Source organism: Aplysia californica, unplaced genomic scaffold, assembly GCF_000002075.1.
Source record: "Aplysia californica isolate F4 #8 unplaced genomic scaffold, AplCal3.0 scaffold00089, whole genome shotgun sequence".
In the NCBI taxonomy this organism is placed as follows: domain Eukaryota; kingdom Metazoa; phylum Mollusca; class Gastropoda; order Aplysiida; family Aplysiidae; genus Aplysia; species Aplysia californica.
In genome coordinates this window covers 1,092,769-1,106,106 of record NW_004797359.1, presented here as the reverse complement: position 1 = coordinate 1,106,106, position 13,338 = coordinate 1,092,769, and the positions used below count along the sequence as shown (strand labels likewise).

The 13,338-nt window shown below is 38.6% G+C and overlaps 1 protein-coding gene across 1 annotated transcript in view; it reads right to left on the bottom strand.

The window, feature by feature from the left end:
• Positions 1-13,338, bottom strand: part of LOC101845837 (collagen alpha-1(V) chain) — a 31,708-nt gene that overhangs the window by 15,320 nt on the left and 3,050 nt on the right. Inside the window, exons 2-9 of the mRNA XM_005094798.3 lie at positions 7,962-8,034; positions 7,424-7,481; positions 6,950-7,071; positions 6,302-6,350; positions 4,736-4,877; positions 4,242-4,335; positions 3,698-3,872; positions 1,281-1,340 (exon numbers count right to left, since the gene is read on the bottom strand). Of these exons, the coding sequence (XP_005094855.1) occupies positions 1,281-1,340; positions 3,698-3,872; positions 4,242-4,335; positions 4,736-4,877; positions 6,302-6,350; positions 6,950-7,071; positions 7,424-7,481; positions 7,962-7,999 (738 nt within the window). The 5' untranslated portion in view covers positions 8,000-8,034. The remainder of the gene's footprint in view (positions 1-1,280; positions 1,341-3,697; positions 3,873-4,241; positions 4,336-4,735; positions 4,878-6,301; positions 6,351-6,949; positions 7,072-7,423; positions 7,482-7,961; positions 8,035-13,338) is intronic.

Sequence of the window (13,338 nt, the reverse complement as noted above, 5' to 3'; positions counted from 1 at the left end):
ATGATGATGATGATGATGATGATGATGATGATGATGATGATGATGATGATGATGATGATGATGATGATGATGATGATGATGATGATGATGATGATCATGATCATGATCATGATCATGATTATCATGATGATGATGACTAAGCTTTAGAAATGATTACTTTTATTGTTACAATTATAATTTTTCCCGGTTAAAATTAATACCAAGTATTCATAGTATTATGCACAGAACACATCTTGATGTGATCTTGGCGGGGCTTTCTGAAGTGAACCAGCAAGGCCCTGAGATTAGATGCTTTCTCTCGAGGAAGGAATGCGTTTGTGCAGAGGCATACATTTAATCACGTGATCGATATATCTAAGCTGAAGTGAGAGATTTTCTCCTGGTTGCTTTTTCTTCTTAATTTATTTCTTTTACATGCGGCACCAAAAATTTTACTTTGAATCAAGAATTCCGATGTAAAACATCAGACATGGCGCCATAAAGTTGGTTTTGTTTTAATACTTTGAAAGCAATTTTTAAATTGTAAGTAAAGCGTGATCTGGATCGATAACAACAACAGTAAAGCGTCATCCGTCTGCCATGCTTTTTGGTGGAAGAACTATTTAGAGCTAAACAAGATAAGTGTTCCAAAAGATCCTACACAGATTGCACAAATAATGTGAGCTGGACAAAGAGCCACATCAGTACATTAGACATTTTCTTTATCACTGGTAATAGAGGAAATATAATATTGACATGTGGGTACATTAATTGTATTTTCTACGTAATAAGCTGCTCTGAGTTTCTCAAACTTAGGATGCACTGGCAATTAGTGACAATTGCCACTAGTTCTACTCAAAGTAAAAATACCATGGCTCTAAACTAAATAAAGAACTTTGATTTGAGATTTAAGAAGTCATAAAATGTGCGTCTTAAAGTCTACTTCATGCAGAAGAGGAAGAGATCCATTGAATCAAACAACAATCTGACCATATCTACAAACCTAAGTAGGCAGATAAGTGGATAAGTACATCCAAGTCAGGAGCAGAGGGTAGACTGACAGAAACCCAAAGCTTCAATACAGAAGATTTTTGACAATCTCCAATGAATTCTCCCTCTGCCATATATTTCATATCTTTATCAGAATTCTTTTCCAGGAAATTTCCCTTATTTCAACAACATTAACAAACACAAACAAACAAAATTATGAAATCTGATCCAATCGAAACACACATCAGCTCCAATCACCAAACATTAAAGATGTTAAATAAAATGCAGCAATAACTTTTGCTAGTACTCACAGAATCTTCTGTGACCAGAACCTGATCCCCTGCCTGAGCGTCAGCATACTCTAAATGCACCTGTGCATCGAAATATACAATGCAAATGAAGAGTATACCAATAATGATTACGAACTAACTACAGCATTCTAGAATCCTCAAGAGGATGCTTTACTGAGTTATTATTTGACACATAGTTGCCTTCAAATTTGTAAAGGATTATCACAAACAAAACAACTTCAGCTGAACTGTAGACTGCACATAAATTAGTGGATAAATCAAGTGGTGGAAGCAGGACAAGAAAATACAGCAAAACAGAGCACATTTTGGAAAAAAATAACAATAACACCATCCATAGTCTACTTAACGTCCCAAAACAGCTTCCCTCGAAAACAGCTGCAACATACTCCAGCTATGACGGAAACATGTTAAAAAATTTCTAAAATTAAGATTCCACTTTTTCTGATTCCTGTGGTGAAATTTGATTAACAATGGTATAATATAAAACTGTACATAAATACATATATACAGGGTCCCCACCAAATCCTGGAAAATTTTTTCAAGACCCCCAAATTTTTGTCAAAACCCCAATTCGAGGGAAAAATCAGGCCGCTGCACGTCAAGAATGATCCCCAAAAAAGCCAATCTATCAAAGATAAAGAGTCAAAATGTCTATAAATGAATGCAAATGTACATTTTGTAGTATAGTCTTCAAACAATAGATGACTATAATACTGGGTGACTGCCAAACCAGCTTCTCAATTTTCCAAGGGGGGCCTCATCCATTTTCCAGGAACACGTTACATAACAATGAAAGCGTGTGCTCCATTTATATCTAATATAATACATGTATATGTTTGTGAATACACACACACACACACACACACATGTAGGTACATTATATCCAGTTAACAACATGTCAGTGTGGCACTGGGATCTTGAGAGACTTTGGTATTTCAATCTGTTCTTACTTATTTATATTTTCCCATCATCATATTAGCCAACATAACAAACTATAGACCCTATATAAAAAAATGAATCCTGTTTTGAGCCTGAAAAAAGACCTAGAACTAGAAAATCGACTGTCAATAACCAGTCTGGGTGTCCTGATTCATATAATAAACGTGAAGACGAAAACCATTGCTGCAACTCAAACTAGAGTAATAAATAGAATGGCTCAAGTACACCTATTCAGTGTGAGAGGTGTAAGAACCGGGCGGGGGGCGGCGCAAGATGCAGTGACACTGAAAATCTGCCAATCTTGAACAGAAAGCTAATAAAATATAGATCTAGATATAAATTACAATCACCCCATCCAATGAAACGCGAACACTTTAGTTCAATAACAAGGCATGACGGATCCTGATTCCACACAAGGCCTGCACCAACGCGCGCTTTGCAGAGAGCTCTAAAGTAGTACTAGTAGTAATCAAAATGCTAAAAATTTGCTTCCAAGTTCAGTTTTTGTCCTCTAGCGTTGCCTTCAGCTCCCCCCCCCCCCCCCAATCCCCTTCCACGAGTGTATCTTATAAAGGAGTCCTATACTTCACAGCGCTCAGGCCGCCGGTACTCACAGGTTCATTGACCGGTCACGAGGGCGAACCTGTCAAGACACTTGTATAACTCCTTTTTCTTTTTCTTTTTTTCCACAAGCGACAGCAGAGGGCAATTTTCAATATTGATTTATTTTCAAGGCGACACACCGTTCATAATGCACAACCTGCATGTTACAAATGTTGCGTTATCTATCAGACTATTACCGGAAAATTTCTGGGCGGTAACGAAAGCAGATTTTGATTATTCCCGATCGAGCCTCGGTGTCACACATACACTTCCGTCACAGCGGTTCAATTACATTTCTTCTTTAGGATTCATCAACCAAGCAGTCTAGATAGCTGCACATTACACAGGCCCTATACTTTCCCGACCTACCGACCCATCACAAAATTCCCGACTTTTTCCCGACCTCCTGACCCATCTCAAAATTCCCGATTTCCCGACCCTGTATATAGGCTTAAGTTCATACTGAAATATACAGATTTCCAAACATGCCATTGATAGTCACAGCTGTGCAGCACCCTGTTTTTTTTTAGCTACATTTATCATGTTTGGCTCAAGGACACAACCAAGTGACCACTAACTAACATGTCACTGACGTATGCTTATGTTCTGGCCTGCAAGTGGTATATTGCAGAGGTATTTACATTATAAAATGCAACAATTCTTCAGAAAAAACTAACACTTCAAACAGATGTAAGCTGCTGCTTCAAAAAGCATTTTAAACAGAAAAGAATATTTAAAACCACACTTTTAGACAGACAGACAGACTTCTACATTTTACTGTGAGATATTGTCAAAAGATAGCATGTGGAGAGGGTAGCAAAATTGAAAAAGGAGAAATAGAAGGAGAATGTAAGAGAACGTACTCCATTCCTCACCTGATCATGCTGTTCAGTAGGTTGATCATAACCCAGCTCTACACCCGTGCTGTGATTAGCTGCATCATCCCCTCCATCGCCACTGGACACAGCAGTCCCAGGAAATGCACTTCTGTCACTATAAGATGCGGACCCCATTTCTCCATACTCTCCTTGAGACTCTGAAGTCACGGTGCTGTTGTATGGAAGCATAAATAATGAGGTTGTAGTAAAGTATAAAAATCGGAACAAAAATTATGTTATTTAAAAATTAACTTCACACAAATGAAATATGTAAAATTGGGAGAGCATTTCAAAATTTAAAAAAAGAAACTCACATGACCAACTTAATTCTATTTGGCAACACACAGCACTTGGCACATTAGGCATTTGAAACATAAAATTTAAGGCCAGCTCAGTAGAAATGCCCTAAGCATTCAAAATAAAAGACTTTATACCATTCCAATGTTGAACACTGTTGCTCAATGACATAGCCAGTTTACAATAACTTGCAAGGGGCACTTGATCTCAAAACAGTCAAAATGAAAATGTAGAATTTACTTACCTGTCAACATGATAGTCCTCATTTTGATGAATCTCTTGAGTGTTATCAGAATAATTTTCCTGGTAACCAACTTCTTGGGGATAATGGTCTGAACCTGCAATGGAAAAATGTAACTGTTCTTTTGGAATCTACCCAGCATAGTGCTGAAGAGTTACAATCACTAGAGAGGAGTAGCCATCACAGAAAACCAGAGAATGGTGAGTACTCATACCACTAATACACAAAACAGAAGAAACTGAAAGTATGAATAATCAAAATGTGATGAAACTTGGTAAAAAAAATAAGCGAAATAGTCCTCAGCTGCCTCACCTGCCCCAAGAAGTAAATAAAAACTATACAACTCACATCAAAGGTACAGTGTATGACCAGTCCACAAAAAAACCTATGTAAATATGGGGAATATTAAACTGATCTCAAAGAAATTATTCTTACTACTGCAGTAAGCAATGAATGAGTATAGTGTCCTGCCAGGCACTGAAAAAACTATCATTCACCTGTGACTTCAAACATTCTACTTTGCTCAACTCCCATAGAATAGGCAGGATCCTCCTCCTCTCCAGCATTGAGCTCATGTTCTAGATCAGCTGTGTCTGTATCTTCAAAGACAAAAGCTTGCTCATCAACACCTGTGTTGACCTGAGGACAATAAAAAAGGAGAATAACATAAATTCCTTTCAACAGTCCCTCCCTGTCAAGAGAACATTTCACCTGCCAGGGACAACAAGCTTCCTCTCATTTGAGTAACTAGAACAAAGAAAACGATACTTTTTATTTTGGAAAGAATTCTTTTACTTCGCATTAAGGGAAAACAAGTTGATGCCACCAAAACTACATATACCAGGGACTAACAATCGATATTAAACTCAGAATAATCATCTAGATACTATTATAATAAAAAAAAGCAAACCAAAGACTTTACTTATTTAAGGAATTTAAGATCTTTTGATGTTGAAAGATCGTTTTTGACAATGCTTTATTATTATTCTTCCACTACAGAAAGTATACTTTTGTTTGGAATTGTATGCTGACGAGGAGTAGAATATTAAGACACTTAAAATTAATTAAATCATAAAAAGAGCAGAAAAGGGAGGGAGGGAGGGAGGGAGGGAGGGAGGGAGGGAGGGAGGGAGAGAGAGAGAGAGAGAGAGAAAGAGAGAGAGAGAGAGAGAGAGAGAGAGAGAGAGAGAGAGAGAGAGAGAGAGAGAGAGAGAGAGAGAGAGAGAGAGGGGGGGGGGGTATGGAAGAGGGTATACACGGGTGAACTTGTAATCAATCCATGAACATGACCATCTAAAGCACATTCATTCATTCAACTCACAAGAAATTGTAACTTGTAAGTAACACAACAACGAAACCACCATCACAATACTGCCGTAAGCTGACAAAACACCTTTTTTTAAAAATTCACAGCAGTTTCGAGATGAACAGGCTTTTTGTCAGCCTAACCATTTAAAAAAGTTATTATTCCGAAGTTTGAATTCTAATTCATTCAAAAACTAGTCACACTTTCACCTTGATTTTTCAATAAGTAGGGAAACTGATCGGGCTTTCGAGTGAGCAGAGTAAAAAATTTGGTGCCATAATTTTTTTAAGGCGGTTTGTCAGCTTACGGCAGGAGAGCTTTCCTCTCTTTTGTTACCTTTGCTCAGTAAAAACAGCTATATTATGCAAGCAAAGGAATCAAACCATTTTGTAGCTTAAACTTAAAGGGATCACAGAATGAAAACATGAAGGCTCAAAGTACTTGACAACAGCACTTTGTTTCACGACTAAAAATGTACTAATCCAACAGTCACAGCCATTTTTTTTAAAGACCCCAGGCATCTTCCATGGATTATTCAAATAGAAGATTGTGACATGACACACACAAGTAAGAGTCAATCAAGTCATGAAAGTAAGATGAGGAAATACAGAAAAACAATCCAGTTTTTTCTTTAAAGTGAGTGGGGAGAAGAATCACCTTTAATTTTGAGATATAGACCAGAAGCATATGCTTTATGTGTGGATGCTATACACATTCCAAAGACAGAGCTACATAAGTTTTATCCAATATTTCTTACCTCCCCAACAGCATGTGAGCTCTTTGCTCTTGAAAGATGAGAATGTTGCCTGTGAAAAAATAAAGTTATTGAATGGCTTGTGGACTCTGGGGTGATATGTGCAAGATTAAGTAAATCCGTACCAGTGAACAAGAATCAGAATCAGATATATAAATGTGCTCTAGTATTAGTACTTACTACGGTTTAACCACAAATTATCAACATCTTACCCACTCTCTATTCAATCAGAGTACAACACAGCATTGCAGGACTTTCAACTTGTGACTTTTACTGATAAGCAAACAAGCACTGTCCACTGAAGACCAGTGTTCAACAAGCTTTTTTTTTTGTTTTAGTAAATGTTTTACAGCATTTGCAACACAATAAGGTCATATAAGTGTCAAAGATTAGAGGTGTAACAAGAGAGTAACAAACATAAACAAGAAGGAGGAGAGATCAGGATGATAGAAGTTTGATAAGAAAGAAAGAGCAAACCACACCACAGCACCCGCCAACCACCAACCAACAAGCTTTGAAACATCAAATTTAAATAAAGGCTGCAACACAATTACAAACTGGTTAGACAGTACAATGAAATAATCAAATACTCAAAGTATAGAGAAGAGAAAAAAAACAAAACATGTTAGTAAAGAAACAATTGATTCTAACCTGCCCATCAACGGTCTCACAGAATCATTTGCAAAGGAAATAGACACGGCCTTTGCTCCTGCCTCATCCATGCCCAGCAATGCATCCTCATCCAGCTCTCCATCATCTCCTAACAGATCAAGCTGAAACAAACAGTAAAACTGCCTCAAACAACCTGTTTCAGATCACGACCCATATCACTGCAGATGAAAAAAGTATTACAATCAGCACTCAACTCTAACAGAATTTGCTTATTCTGCTTTGCTTCTCCACACAGTGCTTAAAGTTAGTGTCACTGCATGCAGTCAGCAACACAGAATAAACTCAATACCATTAAATTAAGTCTACAATTTTATGGTGCTGTTTTTCCACAACAACGGAGAGTGTATATTGAGTATAAGTGAGAACAATTTCAAAGCAAAATACAAATAATTTTATAAGATGTCGTCCCATGATGAAATTTATCTCTTTCCCCTCATAGCAAATCATACATACCTCAGTTGTCTTTGGGAATGCTGTGATCCCAGATGTGTCACTAAGAAGCTCTTCATCACTTTAATTGAAGAGAAAAAAAGGACAAAAATTAACACTTAAAAAATACAACAAGAGAAAAATCACAAAAAAACATGGGGATTTTTTGTTCTTAAATTTTGCAAGGAACTTCGTAAAATATCATTTACAAAGTAGGTGTGTGTATCTTTAGTTCCATCAGACACTAGGTCTACAATAAAAAAAATAAATTAAATAAAAAATCAATAACAACATCTGAGGCAGGTTACTTGAAAGGGGGAAGGGTTAGTGGAGGTCAAATACTGTGCTCCACTAACAGAGTTCCTATATGGCAAGTTTAACTGAAACCACAAAGATCAAAGTTCTTTGCGATTACATATTAATTGACAAACATCAACAATTCTTTTATCATGTGTATGGTGTAATTTGGACATACTAATTCTACTATTTTACTAAACTCATGACATGAAATGCAATCCAACACATATTCTCATGAAAACCACCAGTACCAATAAATGCATACCTGTCCCATGAGCTTTCTGTGGGCCGTTTTTTAGACATCTTGGGAGGTTTAAATCATGTCAAGACTCCGGTGCCTGTGATCAAAGACACAATTTTTGCAACACATATTTCAAACAATACCAGTATATGATGCAATGTCTTTATCGCAACTCTTAAACATCCATTAAAAATGAGGAAATAAAACAGGTCCATTGCCGCAGAAAATTATGAAAGTGTCTGGAACAAAACATAACATTCCTGGCACAGAGGGGATAGACTGGGCCCATCCTTCTTTGTAACTTCTAAAACTCAAGTACTCGTACAAGAAACTTTCAAATCTGCTACAACAAAAGAGAGTTAACAACTTCGACCATGGTTATACCAGTGCCTATCACTTGAATTAAAGCTGCTGTTTGCTGGAACATAAATATTTTCCAGCAATTGACTAAATCGCACTGAAGCTGAGGACCACATCAAACACAGTCAAGTCGTTTACTCAAGCTGACTTTAATTTAAAATAAGTCAAGTGAAATCTCTACATTCATTCCAACCATAAAAAGAAAAAACCAATTTTTGTATCTGGATGGAAAGTAAAAAAATAATTTTTTAAATGTCCATTATGCATAATTCCACTTTCCCACATTTTATTCAGTAAGGGGAAAATATACAGTGCTTCCACCAGCTGAAGCTGAAAAGTAAGGAAAATTCAGCCGGGGGCCTAGCAGGGTCCAAGGACAGCGTTCCGGTGGGGGGATCAGGGGGCGAAGCCACCGAAGAAATTGGAATTTAGTGCCTTTAGAGGATTAAAAATGGCATTTGGGAGCCTGTTTGAAGAGATTGCCTACAACCCATAACATTTATTTGTTCGCCAACATTTTGTCTTGTTTGATTTTTTCACCTACATATCTTTCCATTGCTGGCAATGTTTAAAACAGACCTGCCACTCTATGAAATCGAAGAATCAGGATTTTGGAGTAAAAAACTCAGGATCTGGTGAAAAAAATCGGGATCAACGGCAAATCAGTCATAAGGGGCACTGGGGGGAGTGGGGGTCCTTGTTCCATTTTATGAGGCAAGTATGCAAGACAAAACTTTTTAGGAATAAGTTCACATTTGGGCCTCTAAATAGTGGGAAAACTGAAAGACAGCTTATATGTACTCGAGTCCGAGTCGGATAGACAGGGGGAGCGCAGGTTGCAATAAAGCTGAAACTCGTAGTTTTGAAAATAACCGACACATAGCTGCAAAAAGCCCGCGTTTTCATACGTTTTACTTCCATCGCATATACATGCAAGGCAACCCCCCCCCCGCCGAAAAAAAGATTGCGCCAAGGTTGTTCATTTATTTTTTTTTCTTATTCCTTTCCCCTCAATTAGTACCTGTATCACGGCACGCACTTTATGTCCCGAAAAACACCTCGACCAACGTGACCGGTGTGAATGAACTTTGTTTACCCCGACAGCCGACGGTCCCCGACACACGCGCTACTCACACGTACAAGGTCATGTCACGTGAAGCGAATGAACGTTTGAAAGTTTCAAGGTCTTGATGATGGGCCCGACTAACTAGAACTCCGACGAAGCTTGCTTTTAAAGCAACAGCAGAACAACGAATAGATCATTCTTTGGCCCATGTCAAAATTGTTACAGTTATCAGGACACAATCGGAGAATTCTGGGTCATAAAAGCAAAAGTTGATCTTGAGCGTATCCATGTCGGAATTCAAAATCGATACTACTTCGACTTTACTTGAAATAACGTGAATGAGTCATCTACTAGATTCGGCATAGATGCTTTAGAAAATAGCGTTCCAAGTTCCTGCCCATAAAAAGTCCAATCGGTGCTTCCAAGCAAAAGAGATTGCAGAACTTTTTTTTTTTTTTCTAAGAATCGGACGCAACAGACGCAACGACAAAAAATCAGGATACTGGCGACCGAAATTGGGATGCTTGAAATTTGGAGCAAAAAATCAGGATATCCCGATTAAATCGGGAAGAGTGGCAGGTCTGTTAAAAGCAGGTTCCCTTTACATTGCTTCTATAATTCAATCAAGTTGTCATCGCACGATTGATAGAAGGCAAACCTGGAAATAATGAATAGATATGCACCTTCACAATACAGTTACCCAGGGTATACCATAATTTTCCACAATTTTCACTTCTGAATGTTGCATGTCACAACCTCGGAACACCACTTCGAATTAGATCTATTCTTGATTTTAGTAGTTTTAGCACAATTTATTTCAGCGCGGCCCTTATCGTGTTCCCGTGCCTTGAATCTTCGCATTGATAATTTCTCAAGACCTAGACAATAAATTAGCAAACAAGTTTCTTTCTGAGAGTAATTTTCCGTCTAAGATCGCAAGTCAATACTTGATCAAAGCGCATATTTTCCAGCCGTGGCAACAGTCCAAAGATAGACAAACGGAATGAGTGAATGATAGAAAGGAGGAAATTGGCACAAAAAGTTCGCCAGATTTTTATCAATCTGTAGGTAAAAATGTACTGCCGACCAACCCGCAATGAACGCATGAGGCATAGCGGAATAATGGTTGATTGCTGGAAATGCGCAATCTGGCAGGTCTCTATAAAACTATAACATTAACTTATTGCCAAGAGAATTACCGTAAATATCCGTAGCTTATACAAGATGATACGAAGGCGAGTACGGACCTTTTGCTACAGAATTTCAGTAGACATCTAGTCCTACGCTGTTGCATTTTTTTTACGGAGGGAGTTGATAATGATGGAGGAACAAGTACGGAACTGGCAGAAAGTACGGATTTCCGTAAAAATACAGAAGAGTGGAAGCACTGAATTCAATTTCCGAATGTTTTCCTCTCAAATTGTTCTTTGTATCTAATAGTATTTAAAATGATCAAACAAGCTTATTTTTTATCATGTCTAGTATTTCATTACAAAATCAAGCTCATTTGAAAGATTTTTTGTAAAAATGAAAGTCTTGTTTCCAGACTATCCTTTCGAGCTCCTCATGTCTAAGTGGGTCATTTTGTTCTATATAGATAATTTCATTGGGCAAACATCTTATCTAGAGCTACCAACTTGGCGTGTTTTGAATGAGACGTACGTCTCAGTTACGAACCAACACAGGCGGTTCTAGAAGAAGGCAAGAAGGCACAAAAGCACACAAACTCTTGAAGCAGACTGACGCGCACACACTTGAGCTGCGTGAAAGCGGATCCGATGAAGGACCTGAATTGAGATGATGCTCGGTGCGCGTGCGCTGAGCCAGGGGCCAGACTGACGCGGGACCAGAATGCAGGCGAGGTACCGAAATAGGCTTATATTAAATCGAGCGACATTATAAAAACCCCGCCCCAGCAGGATGAGGGTAGAGATATGACGTGCTTTGGACCAATTTGGGGGGTTCCAGGGGGGCCTGCCCCACTGGGATAAAAGAAAATCTAGGGGGTTACAGGGGGGGCATGCCTGTTTTAACTCACTTCAGACGGGTCACACAACAGTTGCGTGACCCCCGCCGCGAGTCTCACAAGCCCTGCGTGACCAACTTTGGAATTTTTTTTTCGCTCTACAAATCACGCACGGATCGCGAGACCCGCCTCGTACCCTTGTTTGGCCAAACCTGAGCTACTTAGACTTCGTTTCGTATCTCTGGGGCCGGTAGTTTTTAAGTTATTGAAGGTGAAGGACAGTGACCCCAACTGGGGTTGAACAGACCGGAACTCGCGCTTTGTTTTTTTCTATACAGCTGATAGTAATCCGACAGTCGCGTCGTAGTAACGGTCGAAGAAGTCGCATGAACAAGAATCACATAATTTCGCCGTTTTCTATACTTCTGTGCGTTTTACTAGTTCTAGTATCTCAGAATATGATGTGTCTAATAGTTAGGATCCTGAATATGTACCCGAACACGGCCAGAGTCGTAGTTCTAGGGCAAGATCTAGCACTAGTACCGGTGTTGTTTTTCGCGCAACGAAATCACAACGACGTGCCGTACATCTGTCTCATGTAATTCAGTGTATGGGTCTGAATCAATGCACAGACCAGCTTTTATATTTTCCCCAAACACTCGCACATGTATACAAATCAAACCAGAACACTTTGAACTTTTATTTTTGTTGTTGCAGTGAATTTAATTCTACTTGTCACGTCTCTGGAAATTTTTCGGAATATCAAATTCATGCCAATTTTTTTAAAAATCATACAAATTAAAGTAATTGGACAACTTTTGTTTTTTGTATTAGATTAAGCTTGAATGTTATTTTACTGTGACAAAAAATGATTACAATAGGGTAATTCTGAGTGTTGTGGTGATTTATTGAAATACCCCCAAAAACGCCAGTCTTCAACGCTTGTGACTGGTGAAAGGGCCCAGTCGCAAGTGAGTTAACCCATAATTAATAATTTGATATTTTACAGTTAGAGGGAAGATTGAAGAATATCGGACCACTCGTATACATTATTGCGCGAGAATGTGGGGTGGGTGGGGCGAGTGGTTGGGGTGGAGGAGGGGGTGGGGGGTTCAGGGGGGTCTCCCCCTTCACAAATTTGTAATGAATAGATCTACCGGTCCAAGATTCTCCATTCATTTGGAAGTACTTCCATAACGAGCAACCACCCCATCAAACACAATAAAGAAGAGGCCTAACCCTAACCCTACCCCTAGATCTATTCTACCCCTACTCCTCAATTCTGCTCTGTCCAGGGTTCCTGCCATGAACTTCCCATCAATTCAGAGAGGTTTCAAGGAGAAATTTTTAAAATTCAAGGAGATTCGGTAAAAAAATTCATGATGAAAGCCTATTTTCGAACGCCTACACTTGTCCGAAAGGAACCATATAATAGTTTCCATTTTCCTACAAAAACTGTTTCCAGGGTGACTGCCAACCCGCCTTCTCAATTTTCCAGGCCGGGGTGGAGGGGGGCTCATCCATTCTCCAGGGGCATATTACATAACAATGACAGTGTATGCTCCATTTATATATATTATAAATAAATAATATAATATATAGACACACACGTGGCACGCACACATGTAGGTACATTATATCCAGTCAACAACATGATGTCAGTGTGGCACTGGGATACTGTGACTTAGGTATTTCAGTCTGTTCTTACTTTTATTCATATTTTTTCCATCATCATATTCGCCTATATTAACTATTAAAAAAAAAAAGAATCTTGCTTTGAGCCTGAGAAAAGGCCTAGAACCAGAATATCCACTGTCAAGAACCAGTCTTGGTATCATGATTCATATTATAAACGTGAAAGACAAAAATTATTGCTCTAACTCAAAGTAGAGCAATAACATGAATGGCTCAAGTAGACCTATTCTGTGTGAGAGGTGTAAGAACTGTGGGAGGGCAAGATGCAGTGACACAAAAAATCTGCAAATCTTGAACAGAAAGTTAAAATTATA